This window comes from Lepidochelys kempii, chromosome 2 (assembly GCF_965140265.1).
Source record: "Lepidochelys kempii isolate rLepKem1 chromosome 2, rLepKem1.hap2, whole genome shotgun sequence".
NCBI lineage: Eukaryota > Metazoa > Chordata > Testudines > Cheloniidae > Lepidochelys > Lepidochelys kempii.
Window position 1 is genome coordinate 120,109,006 of NC_133257.1, and position 20,676 is coordinate 120,129,681.

At 37.0% G+C, this 20,676-nt stretch overlaps 1 protein-coding gene across 4 annotated transcripts in view; it reads right to left on the bottom strand.

Annotated features, from left to right (window-relative positions):
- EXOC2 (exocyst complex component 2) overlaps positions 1–20,676 on the bottom strand; it is a 188,565-nt gene that overhangs the window by 142,195 nt on the left and 25,694 nt on the right. For all 4 annotated transcript variants that reach the window (XR_012157344.1, XM_073332187.1, XM_073332186.1 and 1 more), the window contains exons 3-5: positions 16,676–16,852; positions 15,027–15,153; positions 3,885–3,998 (exon numbers count right to left, since the gene is read on the bottom strand). Coding sequence is in view for 3 of the 4 variants with exons in the window: in XM_073332187.1 (XP_073188288.1) it covers positions 3,885–3,998; positions 15,027–15,153; positions 16,676–16,852 (418 nt within the window). In the remaining variant the exon portion in view is untranslated. The remainder of the gene's footprint in view (positions 1–3,884; positions 3,999–15,026; positions 15,154–16,675; positions 16,853–20,676) is intronic.

Consider the following 20,676-nt stretch of genomic DNA (forward strand, 5'->3'; position numbering starts at 1 on the left):
AGTTTTCCCAAATAAGGGGCCTCCAACTCTTCTCGTAGAAGAGATTTTCCACTGCACAGGTTTCGCAGCCAGGAAGTCTTGTCTGATACTGATCCTAAGTTTTCCCTTTCTAAATTTCACCCTATTGCTCCAAGCTATATCCACTTACAGAAATGTGCCCCATCATTTCTCTGTCAAATCCTACATAATTACTTGCATTTACCTCTCTTCTTCTGTGTACACTTAGCCAAACAATGTACATTTAACTCTTTTAAACTCGACCCCATTCATTTTTTGTTTTTAATTTCCGAAGTCCCTCAAAATTTACCAACATCTTCCTGATAATGAGGTCCCGAACTAAATGCAATTTTGCACCAAAGCCTTCGAGAAAAACACATTCCTGCTCTGTTCCTTTATGCTTTTGCACATGCAGCCTACTGGTTTTTTTTGCTACTATACTGCATTGCATAGTCATGTCTAACTAGCTGTCCAGTGTCACCCCTACAGTAGATATATTTCCATATTACTGCTCCCCAGTACTCGTAGATTTCTTATCCGTTTTTGCTTTAGTGAAATTTTTAAATTGGAAATTTAGTTTCAACTAGCTTTGCTTATTTTCAAAGTAATAATATCTGTAATTCATGATTAACCACTACACAAATACTATTTGTTTCTTGTATTCAGGGAAAAGTTATCACAAGTTATGTTACTTAGTCAGTCACCATTAGTAAGCATGGAAATACCAATTATAATTAGAAAAAAGTGTGATTTTTCAAAGATATTTCAATTTTTTTAAGCAACGACCGCTTAAGGAGACAGTGAGGGATGGAAATTAAAAAATCCACCAATGCAGATACACCTAACACAATAGTACCAAAAACTCCGTCAGTTTAAAAGTGTTAGTAAAGGATTTGTTGAAAGAACAAACTAAAAAAACTAACTAATTTGAGCTCAGGCAGTCAGAAAGTGATCCCCACCTGCTGCGAGACAGGAAAGCACTGGTGCACTGTGCAAAGGCATTTCCCTTTATCCAGGGATGATGTCACAATGTTTTGCTTTATTTCTCGTTTCCATTTGCTGGTCAGAAATCATATAACTCACTGTCTGAAATGGCCTATTTGGGTGTACAATAAGAACTTCTTACTAGCAGCACTTTTAGACTGCTGGGCTCAACAAAATCAGTACAGCTCTCTTTTGACTAATATTTCCCTGTTATTTGATAAATTAATATGAAGTCTTAAGAATTTGTTTATACTTGTTATGACGTTCTGTCAGGAAAATAATTGTAGGGTGAAAAAAATGTGAATTTCCTTCAAGGAAAAAATCATACATAAGCTAACCAAAACATCAGTGTTCCACAAATTCAGAGTTCCCGCTACCTCGGGTTAAATAAAGGGCAGGGACATTAAGGATATGCTGTGTTCTTCTGAAAAACAAAAACACAATCAAACAAAAAAACCACAACAGCACAAGTAAGGTACGTGGGGGCCAAAATAATGCCACCTAGTACTTATATAGTGCTTTTCATCAATAAATTTTAAAGCATTTTACAAAAAGGGATGAGTATTCTCTCCATTTTAGAGATGAAGAAACTGAGGTACAGAGAGGACAAAACTAAAATTTTGAAAAACCTTAAATGACATAGCAACTTATGTCCCACTGACTTTCAGTGGGACTTAAACATCACTTTGGCATTTTTGAAAATTTTACTCTAACTGTTGTGTAACCTTGGGAAAACTAAAGTAGTAGTAGCACAGTTAGAAACAGGCATCAAGAGTCCCAAATCCCAACCTTGTGCCCCATCATTTCTCTGTCAATGAAAGCCTACCCAATGGAATCTTGTTACATTTTTCTTCCAATATTAGCTCAAGGCAGGGATCTGTCCTTGATTATATCCCTCCTTCTTAATTAACTCTTAAGTCTTCTAGTTCTCATTTATGTACTTGTTCTGACTACCAAACAAACTCCATAACTTCCTAGGACTCAATATCTGAAACTCTGATGTTCTGCTCCACCTGGGTAATGTCTTCTTTGTCCCATGTTTCTGAAATTTCTAGCCTTGGGAAAATAGTTACAGATCCAGCAGACTCAGAATTATCCTTAATCCGCAACTTTGTCTATCAATCTATAATCACCTCTGAAACATCACCAAATCATATCTATCATTCAAGTCTTCCTTCTTGTTACCAGTCAAAGAATATTTGCATCTTTGCCACTTTAAATTTTCAGTTTTCCCTCACTTTGCCCTACCCTTGTTCCTTGTTTATACTTATGAGGAGTTCATATGGTTCAGCAAACATGCAAACAGAAAGTGCTTTCCATTTAAAAATAAATCAATACAAAATAAAGGTGCACTCTACCCCCATTCCATTGGATTGAACAGAAATACCTATGAATTATGGCTTCAGTCCAGAGTAGTGGACCCAATGCAAAAAAAACAGCTTAATGGGATACTGTAAATAAAGAAAGCTATACAACAATAATTTGTACTACACTAGAACCATTTTGTAGAAAGTTGTGACAAATTATTTTCGAAAGACAGAGTCCATGCCTTGAATTAATATTGGCAGAAAAAATGTAACATGATGCCACTTTAACATAAGGCTTCACACATGAATGCATCATTAGGCACTGATCCAACACAACAATGTGAAACAGTTAAGAAAGTATGCCTATGTCAAGCTACGTTGTTGTCTATGTAGTTACTTATGTTTTCAACTCAGGGACAGCAGCATCTTCTCAATAGCCACAACTTCAGTATTTTATTCATCAACATACTGTTTTATTGCAGAGTTGATTGTGGATTCATTCTGTTGCTTACATTCCAGCTAAATCCTGGTAAACCAAAAGATAGATTCCAGGTCCTGTTAACAGTTCCTGAATGGTAACCACAAAGACCTATTTTAGGGCTCAAGTCTACAATCTTTACAATGAGTGGTCCCACTGAGTTACTATTCACTATAAGTAAAGATGCCCGAATCAGGCTCGTAGAGCTTAGACTATTAATGAAAAGTCATTTTAGTAATTTTTCCTCTCAAATACTTTTATTTCAAATACACTCTTCTTACACATGTTTTGGAACATACTGTTCCCTTGCTACTGGAACAGCTCTTTTGTCTTACAATTAGAGATCTTTCCGTCATAGTTTCAATTCAGAAGTAAATGAAAAGTATTCTAAGCCCATCTAAACAACTGGGCGCTTTTCATTTAAAGTGTTCATAGCCTTCTTGGGTCCTGGTAAACTGAACACGTTCTCCCACTAAAATGCAAGAGAAAATTACTACACCAAATGAAGTCTTTATTTCAATACCTGGTTTCAAGCTAATATCATTATAAGAATGTTAAAATTCACATTTTTTTAAACAGCGCTCCATCCTCCATTACATCTACTGTAGTGAAAAATTGCAGAATTGTGTATGTTCAGTTGCTTATGCAAAAGCCATGTAACTACCATGATCCTACGCATGACCAAAATTCTATTGAAATCAGGAAACACTTTCCACTTATTTCAATAGGCTTTGGATTAGGTGGCTATGAGAGCAAGTTCTGTGTACACAATTCTGAAGGTCTGCACACAAGCAAAAGCTATAAGTTGTTCTTCCTAAACATTATGATGGAGTCACTGGCAAAAATTTCCAAAACTTCACCCCATGAATCTCACTGGAGGGTCCTACCTTTTTCTATTACAGCATTTCACATTCCTGCTGATTAAAAGCCTTACTGTTTTGTACTACGTGTCTGTACATTGCCTATCACAATGGGGCCCAAAATCTGACTAGGGCCTGTGGACATTACTGCCGTACAAACAACAATTCTTCCACTACTACCACCATTGAGATCTATGATGTACAGTAGCAATACAAATACTGTTGGATGTTTTAAAAACATTGTTATTGTCCACAAACCTTGTTGTTGAATGGTTCTCAATCAAATACCATGCAGCGGAGAAGTTTTCACTAGTGAAATCGGCACTCATCCCAGGAAACAGTACCTCCAAATCCTTCTGGGGAAATCGCCCTCTGAAAAAGGCAAATAATTTATAAAGTAAAGTGTTTACTGCCAAAAGGTTATAAGAAAAATTACTACATAAAACAACGGCCCATGTTCCATTCTTCAAATCATGACACTAAGTAGTAACAGAATAAAAACACAGAACTGTAACAACCTAACAAAATAAATCTGGTACTAATGGTTCTAGGGTAAATCCAACACATCTAGGAAAGAGGCAATTGAAATTAAAACGGTAAATTATTTTTGGATTTTACTAATGTACATTGGAGTAGTAGATTAAAATGGTGCTACACAAGATAGCTGCAATTCTAACAGTAAACAGTATCACCATGAACATTCTTTACAATTAAGTCTGTTACCTCCTTTTTTCACTTTTAAAATGTCTGAATATTATAATTTGCATTTAGAAATCATATGTATGTTTGTTGATGCAAATATTTTTTTCTCCTTTCTTGAAAAAGAAAGCATACGTCAATTTATATGGCCTTTAAAATATTTATGTTTAGTAAAAGGATTACTCTAGTTAAATAAAGACTGTGTGCTACGAAGGCAAGCAGAAACTTCCAGTTTCTTATTTCAAACTCTCTCATAATGCAATAAAACAAAATGTACAAAATGAGTACTTAGCAACTAAACCCCAGAAAAGTGAGAGCAAAGCTCACCTTTTGCTGTAAGTCTTTTATGCCCTTTATTTTTTTCCAATATCAGCATTTAGATAATAGTGACTGGTGGTCCCTAAGGGCCTGATCCAACTCCCATTTAAGTCTATGGCAATGTCTCTCTCTCACGCATTGTGTGTGTTCAGTACGTATAAACACACAGCATAGATATGTATACATGAATGAGTATACACTGCAGATATTCAAACTCACATTACTTCACGTAGAAAAATACAAGTAGAAAAAAATCTTTTATACTCATTTTAAAATAAATTAAGACTTTTGCCTATACCCACAAAAGTATGGAAAATTCATACATAAGGTTAAAACCTTCAACGGATAATAAGCACCATAAGACTAAACTGGGTAGCATTCAAAATGGTGAAAGTTGTGAAATTACACTGATCTTTTTAACCCCCAAAAGTGAATGTCTAGACTTAAAGTTTGCACCAGAATCTAACATATTTTAAATGTGGGTGGTGGGTAGATTTCCCATTGTATGTGTAAAATAATGTCTTTTGAATTTCATAAAAAATCTTCCCATTCCATCCACATTTGTTAGAAGTGCTCCATTTACATGATCTTATCTGTATACAAAACATTTCAATTCATTTATTTTCATTTACAAAACAGGGCCAGACTTTGTGTTAACAAGTTTCAGCCTAAACGGAACACAGACTCACAAAGTTATGAACCAATGGGAAAAAAGTTTCAATACATCTGATTGGTAGGATAAAAATAATCTGAATTCATGGATGTGTTGTCCCATGCACAATTTATTTTTTAAAAATACAGAATGTAGAAGGTTAGAAGGAAACTTCCCTTATGTTCAGGTTATTTCATTTGAGGAGCTTTTTGTTTGTTTAGTTTTTAGGGAGGGAGGTTAACCTTCCTTTGAAGCATCTGATACTGGCCACTGTTAAATATAGTATACAGTATTGTCCTAGAAAGACCACAGACCTGATATTACAATTCCCACATTCGTATGAAAAATCGTGAACACTGACTATCTTTCATGTTGGTTTAATCTATTAAGAGGTAAATCCTGGACTCTATGTCCACCCAAGTAAAGGAGATTGGTGCAGGGTGATGGAATACTCTCTGTAGGCAGCCAATTAAGCAGTAGCAAAATGGCTCCACAACAGCGTTAGTGCTACAGTAGCCAAGTAACTATTGCAACTCATCTCTTTCCCCCTGCTCAGTGCATATTTAGATCATTTATTCTAAAATCAAATAACTTTAAAATCAAACCCATTTTTCTCCCATTCATAAACATGTTCACAATTTGTCAAAAATTCCCAAATCAAAAAAATCACCTGAGACACTCATCACTCGCAGTTCTCTACTCACAGCTGCAGCCAATCATCAGAAAATAATTCAAAACTCTGCCAAAAAAATTTAAAAACTCTTGTCCAAAAATGAAGTAATAAATGCAGACACAGACTTGAAATAAAATCTTCTCTGAAGCATATGAACTAGACAAACTGCTGTTAATCCGTGAAACACACAGTACAAATAAAAAGCACACTTGCAGGACCTTGCACTTAAAATTAAACTGGCAAGATCAAAAGGAAAATGAAGAAGACACTGAATATACAGCAGGCTGTTGGAGAGGATATTAAATATGTATCAACAGCCATTTCACTGGAAATAAACATTACAATGAGAAAGATATTTTAAAAACAAACTATTGGTAAGCATATTTCAAAGAGGAAAGAGGACTACAAAACGTGCTTCCAGGATGAACTGTTCTAACACATTTATTTTAAAAGTATGCTGAAAAGCAAAATACAGATTATAATGAACTAGTGAATCCAAGATAGGTATTTTAAAAAAAGTTGAGAATTGCAAAGAAACGTTATCTTTGTTCCACCATACCTTACATCCTGAAGATTATTAGCACCAGGAGTTGCAAAGGACACCACCCTTTGGCACACATTTTTTTACTCTACTGAATTAACACAACTAGGATTGTCTAAATTATTCATTATTATTAAAGTGATGGGGTGTGGGAGAGAGAGAACATGAGAAGTGGAAAGAAGGGGGGGGAAGTGCGAGAAGTAGAGATTGCATACAACATGGTCCAAATTAGTTTTCTCTACCTTTGGTGAAAGAATTATGTGGAATACAAAAATCCTTATGCGCATGCAGTGAGACGCATTACAGTACTGATATGATTATGGATTTTGTGGATGCTAACTGTACTGCCTGGGAAATGCTGATGTTCAGGTGTACTTGACAGTAGCCCAGTGTTATACGTCTTCAAACAGGAAGGACACTTTAGGATAAGAATTTTTACAGTGGGATGATCACTGAGTGCCTCTTAACCAACAAAATGTATAGGATCACTATAATACAATATAGTGCTCACAAAATACATAAACGTACAATCTCAGCCCTTGTGGTCAAACAATAAACAATCTAGCTAAAGATTCATCTTTCAATGGCCAAGAAAGAGAGTCAAACTAGACATTCAAGTACTGTATCATCTCTTAATGCATACATTTAACAGCACACAGGGAAAACAGGATTTATTCATGCGCATCAAAGTAGGATATACCTTCTGAGAGTGTATCGGAGACAGACATCTGACTAAAAATGAACCAAAAAACACCTTTCAGAGACAATACTTATTACTGCAAAATATTACTGACATCTCCCTTTATATCATACACAAAACCAAACAAACATAAATACTGCTAATATAACCCTTAGCCTTTATTTCAATGTACTGTACTCCCTCCAGTTAGTCTGTTCAGGCTTAAAAAAAAAACAAAAAAAAACCAAGTCCCGCAAATTGGTTTGTACACTCAATAGACAAAGAGCCTGAAAAAACTCTAAAAGTTAGTTGTCTTTTAGTTTATTTTAGTGTGACATTTGGCCACATTGAAAAATTCTAGAAGATTTTTTGTTTGAAATGTTTATTTACTTATTTTGGATTATAAATTAGATACATACAAAGACAACACCACACAAATATGGATAAAACATAGACACTACATATAATAGAACCACAGAAATTAATGGGAGATGCATAGTAGATTAACAAATTTTGCAATTTATAGAGTAAGTTTATATATACTATTAAAATAAGAATACATCATGGAGTACTTTGTCCACTAATATTATGAAGCAGAGTTTAATACATCGTAGTAGCATGTTTTACAAAATATTTTATATCTTTGTAATGAGCAGAGTGCCATAGTAAAGTCTAACAAAACTTTTTTGGGGAAATGGAGTAATATCACTGGCTGTTTTTGTAAGAACTACCAAGTTTGTAGATTAGTGAAGAAGTGAGAATTAGTAACATTCCCGTCTTCATGACATGCTATGATAGAAAAACTGACAATCCAAATAGAACTCAGGAGAATCAAAGAGCAAGGTCTGGGTAGAAGTATCCAAAGAAACTGTCTCTGCACACATATCGTGTATGTTTTCATTCCATTCCATTGACAAACTGGTTTTTAAGGACTTGCTTACTACCTCAAAACACCCTGGCCAGGCAACAAGAGCTACCACTACTGGGAACGGGATATTCCTTTCTTTCTTAAGTGAGGAAAGTAGCGGTGATGACAGCAGCACATTGTGTGGGGCACATCACAAAGGAACATAAAGTGAGATCATGTTGGGACCATATCAAGGTGTCAAACACCATTATGCATCTAATTTACCATTAAATCTAAATAGAGAGAGAGTATGAGAAATAACTTTAAATGCTTTGGTCATTGGGCAGCTGTAATGACGTAATTAACATCCACACACCATTGTAGAGGAGATCACTAGGATTGGGCCTGTTGGACTTTGTCATAATAGAAAAAGAGGGGAGGCGGGTCAATCTTCTTTGATGACCCGCAACTTTTGGATTTTCTCCCCCTTGATTGATATCAAAGTCCTTCAATGAAGGTAAAGATTTTGCTATCAAGGCTCTTTACTCCTACTGAAACACCTAATTTGGTATTACAGCCTTGTTACCTTTTGAAAATAGTCTTTTTTACTGCAGTGCTTGGACTGCTTGGGTTGAAGGGTTTTAAAAATAAAAGCATTACAACTTTATACAGTTTATATCTTAACTAAAACAAAAGTTAGACTGAGATTTGAGTCATCATCTAGACCCCACTTCCCTCAAGTGTGCTGAAAGCATGCTCCTAACTTCTCATAGTGCGGTACAGGTCCTTGCTCCCTGTTAAAATGTATATTCATGCATTCAAAATTGAAAATATGTCTAATACAGTTAACATCATTTATGCCACATCTGCCAAGTAATCCCAATGTTACTGCATACTGCGAGAACAATAAAAAGGAGTTCTTGTGGCACCTTAGAGACTAACCACAAGTACTCCTTTTCTTTTTGCAAATACAGACTAACACGGCTGTTACTCTGAAACCTGCAAGAACAATGTCCACCTAATTTTATTCTAATTTCATGTACCTAGGCACATACAAACTCTTCTCGCAAATTCTGTTACCAAGTTTGTGCATGCACAGACACACAGACTATTATTATTTATAATAACCACAGAGGTCAATCAAGATCAGACTAGGCTCTCTGTAAATATAACAAGTAACAGGCACTGCCTCAAAGAGATTACATTCTAACTTAAAGACACAACAAGTAAGTAGAACAATAGGTGGCAATGCGTACTAATGAACATAGCTAGTCTATTTGCACAACTTAATGCTTCTCTCTCATATTTAGGGGGTTTATTTTAAAGATATTTTTTACAAAGTATTAGCTATCCAGTCGTAGATTTTTCAGCGTACGTAACAATATAAACCCATTTAGAGACTAAAATCAGGCCCAAAATCTGGATACAGTCACTAAAAGGTAACTTGAACTAGATTCCAGAGGACTTCATAGGTCAAGAGGAGCAACTTAAAATAAACACAGATTCTGAATGTCAACCAGCATAAACAAGCCAAAACTAGAGTTACTGTATGAACTTGCTCTGTCTGGTAACAGTCAGACTCCTAGAAGCAGGATTTTGTACCAGCTGTACTCTGTTAATCGTGCATGCAGAGAGACCAGCAAAAAGGACACTGGAGTAGACTAAACAGGACAAATCCAAAGTGTTAACAAGGACCTCTGCAATAACAGGAGAGAGGCCATGACTCACTCTGGCAAAATGTGACACAGGGCTGGTCACAGCACAGACAAGATATTGAAATGTCAGAACAGCTTCTAATCATAGGAGAATGCTGTAAGAGAGACTCAGTGAAAGACTGTAAGAAAAGTAAGTTGCTAAAACTGATGGCTCAATATCATAAGCTATAACTAATATGTTACAATATTTGTACAGCATAATAATACATGGCCACTTATATAGCGCTTTTCATCTGCAGATCTCATAATCTGTATAACTGAATGCGGCAGCTTGCAAAAGGGACAGCAGAAAAATTTAAACTTCCATTGCATATCTGCTGCTGTAAATTTCAATTAGCCGTGTTCAAGGATGAATTTATCCACTGAAACAGCCTTCTCTCATATCACAATAGAAAACTGACATATTCCATTAGGTGGCAGTGTAAGATCAGTCTGTTACATCTTCCCGTCTGAAATGTTTCAGAAGCTGGCCGTGGGAAGATGCAAGCATCTGTACTGAGTGGGTGGATACAGAGCTAATGTGGAATGTACTTAGCATGTCAACATTTGCTTTCATGTACGAGACTGATCCACAGTGACGACCCATGCAGCATGCAAAACAACAAACATTACTCCAAGAGAATTTCTAACCATACTAGATACAGTTAGGTATGATTGCAGTTGTTGCTTTGCAATTGCATTCATTTTCATGGTCTGGCAAAGGTTACATAGAAAAAACTGTAGTACACACTACCTTGTTCAGCTGTTTGGACTAGGTATATCTATTGATAGAGCAAGTAATCATTCAAAACAAGTTGTCTGTAGGTCTGAATTTCATTAACATTTCTCCCACTTATCATGAAATAGATATTGTAAATTCTTTTCTTTTTCTGTTTTAAAATTCTAGGCATTAAATCATTAACCCCAATCTGTTCTTGTAAAAATATTCTAAATGGTAAAAATCAAACATACTTCACCACCACCCCTTTTTATTAATATGTTACTTTTCCCTGTTTTCCAGCTCTAGGCCACTACTTGGTACTACTTCTTCTGCTGGGTTTCTGGCTGCATTTCCATAATATCATAGCCAGCAACACACCTTGGAAAAAAATCAGATCTACTTCGAATTTCAAGCCACCAAATAAAAGTAGAAGACACTTAACTCAATTTCTGTTGAATTCTTGCTTTACCTTTACAAGGTGCTGGCTACACTACAAAGCTAGAATTCAACAAGCAGACTCAATATTTTCAACAAACAACAAAGCCTGGTGAAGAAAACACACTAGCATGCACTTGAGTTCCAAAGCTGGGTAACAAAGCCTCTTCTAGTTTGAACCTGCTTTTATGTTTGAAGTTATAAAAAAAAAAAAAAGACCTGACAACAGCAGAGAAGAAATCGTCTTAGGAATGTATATTTGTTTGTAAATATTGCATCAGCATAATAAAGTCATGACTGTAACTTTTTATCACCAAGTCCTGGTCTCCTTGCAAAATGAACTTAATTTTTTTTAGGCACTTAGTTGCATTTTTATAACTACTAAGGGACCATGTGTACAAAAACAGCAGTTACGACTTTAAAAATATGAAGGACTTAACAGTCAAAGACTGCCAATAAATACCAATTATTAAACTTGCGGGTTGAAAGATGACAGCTTGCATGCTGGGTACACCCATAAAATATTTATTAAATCCTGACTCAAGCAAAAGCAGCAACAACTCTCACTTTCTTTTTCACATTCAGACAGACTGGTCATGAAGACAACATGAAACTCCTACTTATATGTACATTTCTTGTATGTACACTACTGCTGTAAAAAAAAAAGTGACTTATTGAAATCACTGACAGCAGACTCATCTGGCTTCAGAAGGCATTCCCACCACTATTATCAAGTAATTCATTATTCAAAGGCCCTTTTCACATAAATAGAAATAATTTGGGAATTGTTATGGGTTATTAAATTCCACTTTTTCTTATCTGCTGATTATATACCTGAAAGGGGGTTCCAAAGAGGATGGCTCTAGACTGTTCTCAATGGTAGCAGATGACAGAACGAGGAGTAATGGTCTCAAGTTGCAGTGGGGGAGGTTTAGATTGGATATTAGGAAAAACTTTTTCACTAAGAGGGTGGTGAAACACTGGAATGCGTTACCTAGGGAGGTGGTAGAATCTCCTTCCTTAGAGGTTTTTAAGGTCAGGCTTGACAAAGCCCTGGCTGGGATGATTTAACTGGGAATTGGTCCTGCTTTGAGCAGGGGGTTGGACTAGATGACCTTCTGGGGTCCCTTCCAACCCTGATATTCTATGATTCTATGATATACACAAAATCAAATACGTTTTCCCCATTCGTACAGATGGTTAAACATTGGGTTTTTTTTAAAGCTAAAAAGCCATTCCTAGGGCTTGAGATGTTTTATCATTAAAACCTGAGTAAAATATTTGGAGCCATCTTGAAAATACCAATCTGTATGATTCACAAAGCATGATTCATTTCAAAATGCATTTGCATTGGACAGGGTCCCACAAATAATATTTAGAAAACCACATAAGGCAACTTTTTGTTTAAGAAGAAGAAAGCATAATGCCTGTTTTTTTAAACACACAGGGCAGGTGATTTAGTCATTTCACATCATTGAACCAGCTTTTCTGTCTCACATGCTATTCTGGCCTGATCCTTTTTTCCCCTGTGTCTTCACTCTAGTCCTCGTGCTTTCTGGTCCCTCTTCATCTCCTGTTACCCGGCCACCTCCCATTTTCTCTCTCTTTTTCACCCCTTTTCCTCCACAGCTAGTCCTCTTTAAATGCTTCTATTGTCTACCATTATTAGCCAGGCTAGTATGCTGACATTTCCCGCCACCTCTATCAGGCAGCAAGCCAAGCTGCCCACAGAGCATGTAAATTCCACAAAGTCAGACCAGTGCTGCACACCCATGGTACATTCCTAAAGCTTGAAATTAAATCTGAGAAATGCATCCTAACTTGTGTGGGTGTTTAAATAATTTAAGTGAGTCAAAGATGTTGTGTCACCTAGTTCATCTTTCTGTTAATGCAGGATTGTTCTTTATTGTACTAGGCTTACTCCTAGTCCAGTTTTAAATATTCCAAGCAATGGGGCAGCTCACACCACTTTCACTAAGATTCCAAAGCCTAGTAAAGTTTATCATTAGAAAGTTTTATGCTTATAGCTAGTTGGTCTAAGATTTCCCTTTCTTAATTTCATTGCATTAATCCTAATTGTGCCACCTCTCCTCCCTAGATGGTTATGCACTTCCCGTATTTGCAGACTTGTGTCCCCACTTAATCAATGGTTAGCTAAGCTATAACTATATAGCTTTCAAAATATCCTTACAAACCAATCTTTTCAACGTCACAAACATTTCTGTTGTCCTTTGAATATCCTCCAGTTTGTACAAATAAATAAATAAATAAATAAATACATAAAAACTTTCTAGTAAGAGGTGCTCAATATTAACCACAGAATATTCCAGTTACTGTCATGGTTATTACCTCACTGCTGTGTCATGGAATATCTCAACACTTGGAGCCCAAAACTATATTGGTCCTTTTTGCTCAGATGTCTCACTACAAATTTGTTTTGAATTCTGTCACACCTAAAGATAAGTCTTTACCAGCATTATTACTTCCCAGATTCCTCCTCCCCATTACATATCTGTTTTTGGGATTATAATTTCCCAGACGTACCTTGTATTTTTCTAAAAGAATTCACCTCGTTATTTTCTGCCCAGATCTTTTAGATCCTATTATTTTTGTACCACTCCCTGCACACTAGTAACTGTACATTTTATAACATGCTACCTACTACTACTACTACACAATTAAAGAAGATATTAAGTAAGACTGGATCCAATACTAAACTCATCTGTACCCTTCTAGACTCCTCTTTCAATTTAACATTTGTTAAATTACATCCTTTGTTTACACTCCCTTCAGGCAGTTGTCAATCCGTGTGACAGTAATCATAGCCAAGCTGATCTGAATTCATTTTGACAGTAAGGTTCTAAGACTGTATCCGAGGGTTTATCAAAATAAAGCCAATCTTAAAAATAACCAAGTCATGAGCAATAAGCAGCACTGGTTTATGAAGACTAGATCTTGCCAGACAAACATTTGTTTGGATACAGTTACAAAACTGACAGATGAATGGAAAGCAGACAATGTAATAGATTTGGATTTTCTAGACATGTCATGATTACTCTCTCAATATTTTACTAGGAACAGGATTCAGACTCTGAGAGAACCGTAATTGCCAGGATTTAGGGTAGTAAGAATTCAAGTATTTTACAGAAATAATTGTGGAAATGAAGATATTCAAACTTGAATGATGATAATTATTTAACAGAAGATTTTATCCATCATGGCAAGAATAAAGGGACAATATCCTAATTAAATCCCAAATGCATACATAGTCATGATAACCATTTAAAAAGATACACTGTCAAATCTGAGAGACGTCAAAAATTAGAACTTTCAGCTTTCTTGATTCACAAGTGTGCATCATGCTGCCCCATTCTTGTGCGAAGGAGAAGATACTGAAATAGTTCATCTCCTTTGCTACTCTGAAGAACTGGACAGAGAGATAACAAACAAATCATGCACTCCAGACAGAATGGATCCCATAGTAAAATAGTCTAATTTTAAACAGCCTTTGTTTTTGAAGGGGCTGATATCTTACTTCCGAGGAACTTTATTTCTAAATGCTATTTTAGGTTTGTTTATGTTTTGGGCACTGGTAGTGTCCCTTCAAAGTCCTATGATAGATTTATAATAAGGGAGTAAGTTTATTACAGAGCAATTTTATAAAGTCTACAGTATTTGTGAACAAAAGCCAAGGGGTTTGTGGTTAGAAACCAATATTAATGTTTCAGTAAAAGTAAACTAGTTGATGGATACATAAAACATATTTCACATTGCAATACAAGCAAGAGATATCTATCTAAACGTGCTTAAAAGCCCCACAGAACTCAAGCACAACACAGAGTTCTATAACTGCAATGTATAAACCCTCAGACCCTAAATTATTTGCCAATCCCAAAACTGTAAACATCACAAGGTTCAATGAACTAGGCCCTCAGATTATCTGACGTTCTTATCAATCACCCAGTAATACAGACAAAAATTAGGATTACCAAACACCACTGAATACTAGATATTGTGCCATCAGCTAATTGAATTTTCTTGTCTTTCCCCACCCTCTAAGCTGTTAAACTTTTCTGGAATTCATATAATGATGTATAGAAAAAACCACTAAGAAAGTGGATTAAAGGCATTTGGTACTCACTTGTCTATCTCAATACCAAGCGGATTAGCTGGACGTAGAGACAAGGGGGGAATCCCTTTGTTCCTGTCAGTGCGCGTGTCATAATAGTTCATTTCATCAACCCAGACAGCAGACTGATCCAAGATACCTAGAGAAAACAAAGCACATATCCTTAAAACAACAAAGGCTGTCCAGCACCATCAACTTCGGCCATACTGAATTAATTTGAAAAAGCCTGAAAAATATAAAATGCGTGCCTATGTAATATTTTGGAAGATACAGAGCAAAACAACCTGGATACAATTATGCTAAACTATTTGCTTAGAGTAGCTGGAAAGGTATCAATGGCAGGGCATCACATCTTACATCTCACAGACTGCACTGTTCTGTTTAAGATACAAAATACCAACGCAGACAAGTTAACAGGCAATAATAAAATAGCACTTTTCAAAGTCTTTTACTCATCACCTCCAACCCTGTCACCTGCCAGAGACACCAGCAGTTAATGTGGCAGTCTCTCTTTTCATAGATTTTGGGGAAGATTCCTCCTTTTTCACCACTCAGCCAGAACAAAAGTCAACTCTGGCCACAAGTCCCTTAGCTAGCAAGTTCCCCAGTATGTGGCAGTCCTCAATGAGCGTAGAGCAGAGAGAACTGGCTTCCTCCCAATAGCTCAAGCACAGGGAGCATGTCAAGGTCATGGTTCAGGGAAAGGAAGGCAAGGCAGGGCTGCTCCAACCTGCACTCGGCAGAGAATCAGCTCCCTTCTCTGATGCACCCAGCTGAAGCTGGACGCAGCAGAGAATCTGGCCCTCAGTCTTTTGCTGTTTGGCAAACCACAGATTTCTTCCTCCCCCAAGACTTCCCCTTCCCACGAGTTTCTAATAAAGTTTGATATATTAACATTTAGATTGTAAAACATTAGAACAGCTCTGGGGAAAGTATGTGTTATTTAACTGCCATCGGAACCATAGAAAACAAGAACCTAAACTGTTGCTTTTGTGTAGACTCTTATATAAACAGTGCCTGTCCTAATTTCTCAATGAGCTAGATTGAATAAAAAAAATCTAGAATCCAAAGGACATTTTTGACAGGATTGTAGATGAAATTTGGGGTTAGACTACTTGACAACTTTCTTAATTATTAAACAACACACTAGAAATATCCCCAGAAAGGTCTTTTTTGTGTGTCTTACTGAGTATTAGTTGCTAATGTTGCTTAATTATAACAGCGTCCAACATTCAACTCCTTTTTTAAAAGGATTAACAGTCAGAAGGAGCTATAGGTGTACTGTCCACACATTCCTTTTGTGTCTTTTACTGATTCATTAGGCTTAACAGCCCATTAAAGAACTGGGACTATCTTTTTTGCAAGCATTAATATCAATTGTAAAGGGTAGGAGTGTGTGAAGGAAATCAAAAAGTTTTCACTTTCAGAAAAACAGGTGCTTTCAATGACCAATGTATAAGTATACCTAAAAGTCAGATTTCAACCCAAAATGTGTATTGTTAGTATATATTTTGCAAGTACTAAACAAGTAAAGAGTGACTAAGGAACAACTACCAGTGGGTTAAATTTTACAAATAAATGTTATTTACAAAACCCAAAACATCTAGTCAATTTTTTATTATTTAGCAAAAATAATTGTAAGTTTGAATGAGGCAAAATACCTATTTTCTCGGGTTTCAGGAGTTTGAAGGAAACAGTTGAAGTTCCTCTGCCACCGGATTTTGTAGTGACAATAATGTCCCCCTTATCATTTTTAGCTTGTCCCACTCGACACACTATTTTACTGGCAGACATCCATTCAGCAGTCAGGAGACAGTTGTGTCCGCAGATTGTTAAACCTGGAAATCAAAGACTTACTGTGAATAAAACTGAAGAAAATATAGTCTGTCTTATAATAGTTAGTTTTCTGTTTATCTAGACATGTTATAAACAAATAAATGAATTCTGCCAACCCTGTCTTTTATAATTTAGATGGATAATACTGATGTTTATTTTTAAGCATTTTTTCTTATTTTTATGCATTAAACTTTCACAGTTGTGGAAACTTATGGGTGGTGGCAGTCAGACAGTTATTTAATGGCAAATAGATTCAAACTATTAAGTGTTATAAACTGTTAAAATACAAATGGTCAACATCACATGTCAAAATATACAAAGTAAATATCCTTAAATCAACAAATCAGACCCATTATTACTATTCATTCCCTAATCCATTTGTAACAAGTCTAATTCAAAAATCTAAACAATTGGATTTTGGCTCTAATAAGTTCTCAAGCAACATTTTTCATACTTTGCCTATCTTTACATTTTGATTACCATCAATGTAAATATTTGTTGTGGGTTTGTGTATGTACAGTGAAATCAATGTTTACTGACATTTACTGATAAAAATCTAATCCTTCCAAGTCTAGTTATAGATAACTAAAATATAAAATACATCTATGAATATGTAACTCTTCTATACCACTTTGTAGACCCAATAAAGTAAGGAAATCATGAGTATATTTTTCAAAAGCACATAGGTCACTTAAGAACCTAAGTCCTATTGATTTTCAGTGGGAGGTAGGAACTTTTGAAAATAGAACTTAAGCTCCTAATCATTTAGGTGTTTTTGAAACTATTTCTCCCTACGTACTAAGTGCATTGCTGATTGGCCTCTATAGCCTCACAACACCGCACAAATATTAAATTATTCAGTATTCAGGTATAGGTGTCTAGATTAGCTCCTGCCCCAGTACAGATGGTACATCACTGTAATCAGACAATGCCAGGGTTTTGTTTTTTTTTAAATTGGGTTGGTTTGTATTTTCCATTTCTAGAAACTCTTACCAATTTAACAGATACTTAAATGAAAAAGGTCAGCATGTGACGCACAGCCCCAAACATTTCACATTTTCTTTTCTCATAATTTAATTCTCTGACCGTACACAGCGGACAAATTTGGCAGGTTTGAGGTTTTTATCAGATAGCACAACATCTCTACCTGGGCAAATTCATTTTTTTTTAAGGGGACAAACTCTTGTTACCACAGAGTGGAATATTCAGAAAGAATTATTTTTAAAATGTACAGGGATGGTAGATAAATGACATATTTTTTAAAGGTGACCCTCCACTGCCTTCTTCATGCTATTCAGCAGAATGGTAGCCAATACTGATTGCAGTACCTCTCCAGTTCATGCACTGAATGAGAACACCCTTTTTTGACAATGATGCCATTTGTGGAATATTACTAGAAGCTATGGGATACTAAGCTGATCAACATAATAAGGGAGTTTGTATGATGGAAGCAGATGTGCAGTGAGGTCGCATATAGGCCTGGGTGACTATTGTGATATTGTGACTGGAGTTGGACAAGGATCTGTGTTATTTAACAATCCTCTTTGAATTAGCACCTGACTGGGTGACGAAGAGGACAACAAAAGGCACTATGGATGGTGTAAAATAGGTTAGCGGAGATAAATTACATGACTTTGACTCTGCTGATGACATTGTTTTACTAGTATGATGTGGAACTGAATGATCCCCCTTACATCAGATGTACAACTGGAAGCAGCAAAAATTGGATTGAAAGTAAAAAGTTATAAAGGTCAGAAACTGGACAACAGATGCAAAGATGTATGTGGATGGAAAAGAAATCACACAGGTAGAAGAAAAGGAGGACTTGTGGCACCTTAGAGACTAACCAATTTATTAGAGCATAAGCTTTCATGAGCTACAGCTCACTTCCTCAGATGCATATCGTGGAAACTGCAGCAGGCTTTATATATACACAGAGAATATGAAACAATACCTATTCCCACCCCACTGTCCTGCTGGTAATAGCTTATCTAAAGTGATTTCCAGCACAAATCCAGGTTTTCTCACCCTCCACCCCCCCACACAAATTCACTCTCCTGCTGGTGATAGCCCATCCAAAGTGACAACTCTTTACACAATGTGCATGACAATCAAGCTGGGCTATTTCCTGCATAAATCCAGGTTCTCACATCCCCCCCACCCCCATACACACACAAACTCACTCTCCTGCTGGTAATAGCTCATCCAAACTGACCACTCTTCAAGTTAAAATCCAAGTTAAACCAGAACATCTGGGGGGGGGGGGGTTAGGAAAAAACAAGAGGAAACAGGCTACCTTGCATAATGACTTAGCCACTCCAAGTCTCTATTTAAGCCTAAATTAATAGTATCCAATTTGCAAATGAATTCCAATTCAGCAGTTTCTCGCTGGAGTCTGGATTTGAAGTTTTTTTTGTTTTAAGATAGCGACCTTCATGTCTGTGATCGCGTGACCAGAGAGATTGAAGTGTTCTCCGACTGGTTTATGAATGTTATAATTCTTGACATCTGATTTGTGTCCATTTATTCTTTTACGTAGAGACTGTCCAGTTTGACCAATGTACATGGCAGAGGGGCATTGCTGGCACATGATGGCATATATCACATTGGTGGATGTGCAGGTGAACGAGCCTCTGATAGTGTGGCTGATGTTATTAGGCCCTGTGAAGGTCGAAACAGCAGACTGGACTTCTACATAGAGTGCTTCCGCCGACGTGCACGGGCTGAAATTGTGGAAAAGCAGCATCACTTGCCCCATAACCTCAGCCATGCGGAACGCAATGCCATCCACAGCCTCAGAAACAACTCTGACATCATAATCAAAAAGGCTGACAAAGGAGGTGCTGTTGTCGTCATGAATAGGTCGGAATATGAACAAGAGGCTGCTCGGCAGCTCTCCAACACGAGTTTCTACAAGCCATTACCCTCTGATCCCACTGAGAGTTACCAAAAGCAACTACAGCATTTGCTCAAGAAACTTCCTGAAAAAGCACAAGATCAAATCCGCACAGACACACCCCTGGAACCCCGACCTGGGATATTCTATCTACTACCCAAGATCCATAAACCTGGAAATCCTGGGCGCCCCATCATCTCAGGCATTGGCACCCTGACAGCAGGATTGTCTGGCTATGTAGACTCCCTCCTCAGGCCCTACGCTACCAGCACTCCCAGCTACCTTCGAGACACCATTGACTTCCTGAGGAAACTACAATCCATCGGTGATCTTCCTGATAACACCATCCTGGCCACTATGGATGTAGAAGCCCTCTACACCAACATTCCACACAAAGATGGAAGCCGTCAAGAACACTATCCCCGATAATGTCACGGCTAACCTGGTGGCTGAACTTTGTGACTTTGTCCTTACCCATAACTACTTCACATTTGGGGACAATGTATACCTTCAGATCAGCGGCACTGCTATGGGTACCCGCATGGCCCCACAGTATGCCAACATTTTTATGGCTGATTTAGAACAACACTTCCTCAGCTCTCGTCCCCTAAAGCCCCTACTCTACTTGCGCTATATTGATGACATCTTCATCATCTGGACCCATGGAAAAGAAGCCCTTGAGGAATTCCACCATGATTTCAACAATTTCCATCCCACCACCAACCTCAGCCTGGTCCAGTCCACACAAGAGATCCACTTCCTGGACACTACAGTGCTAATAAACAATGGTCACATAAACACCACCCTATACCGGAAACCTACTGACCGCTATTCCTACCTGCATGCCTCCAGCTTTCACCCTGACCACACCACACGATCCATCGTCTACAGCCAAGCTCTGCGATACAACCGCATTTGCTCCAACCCCTC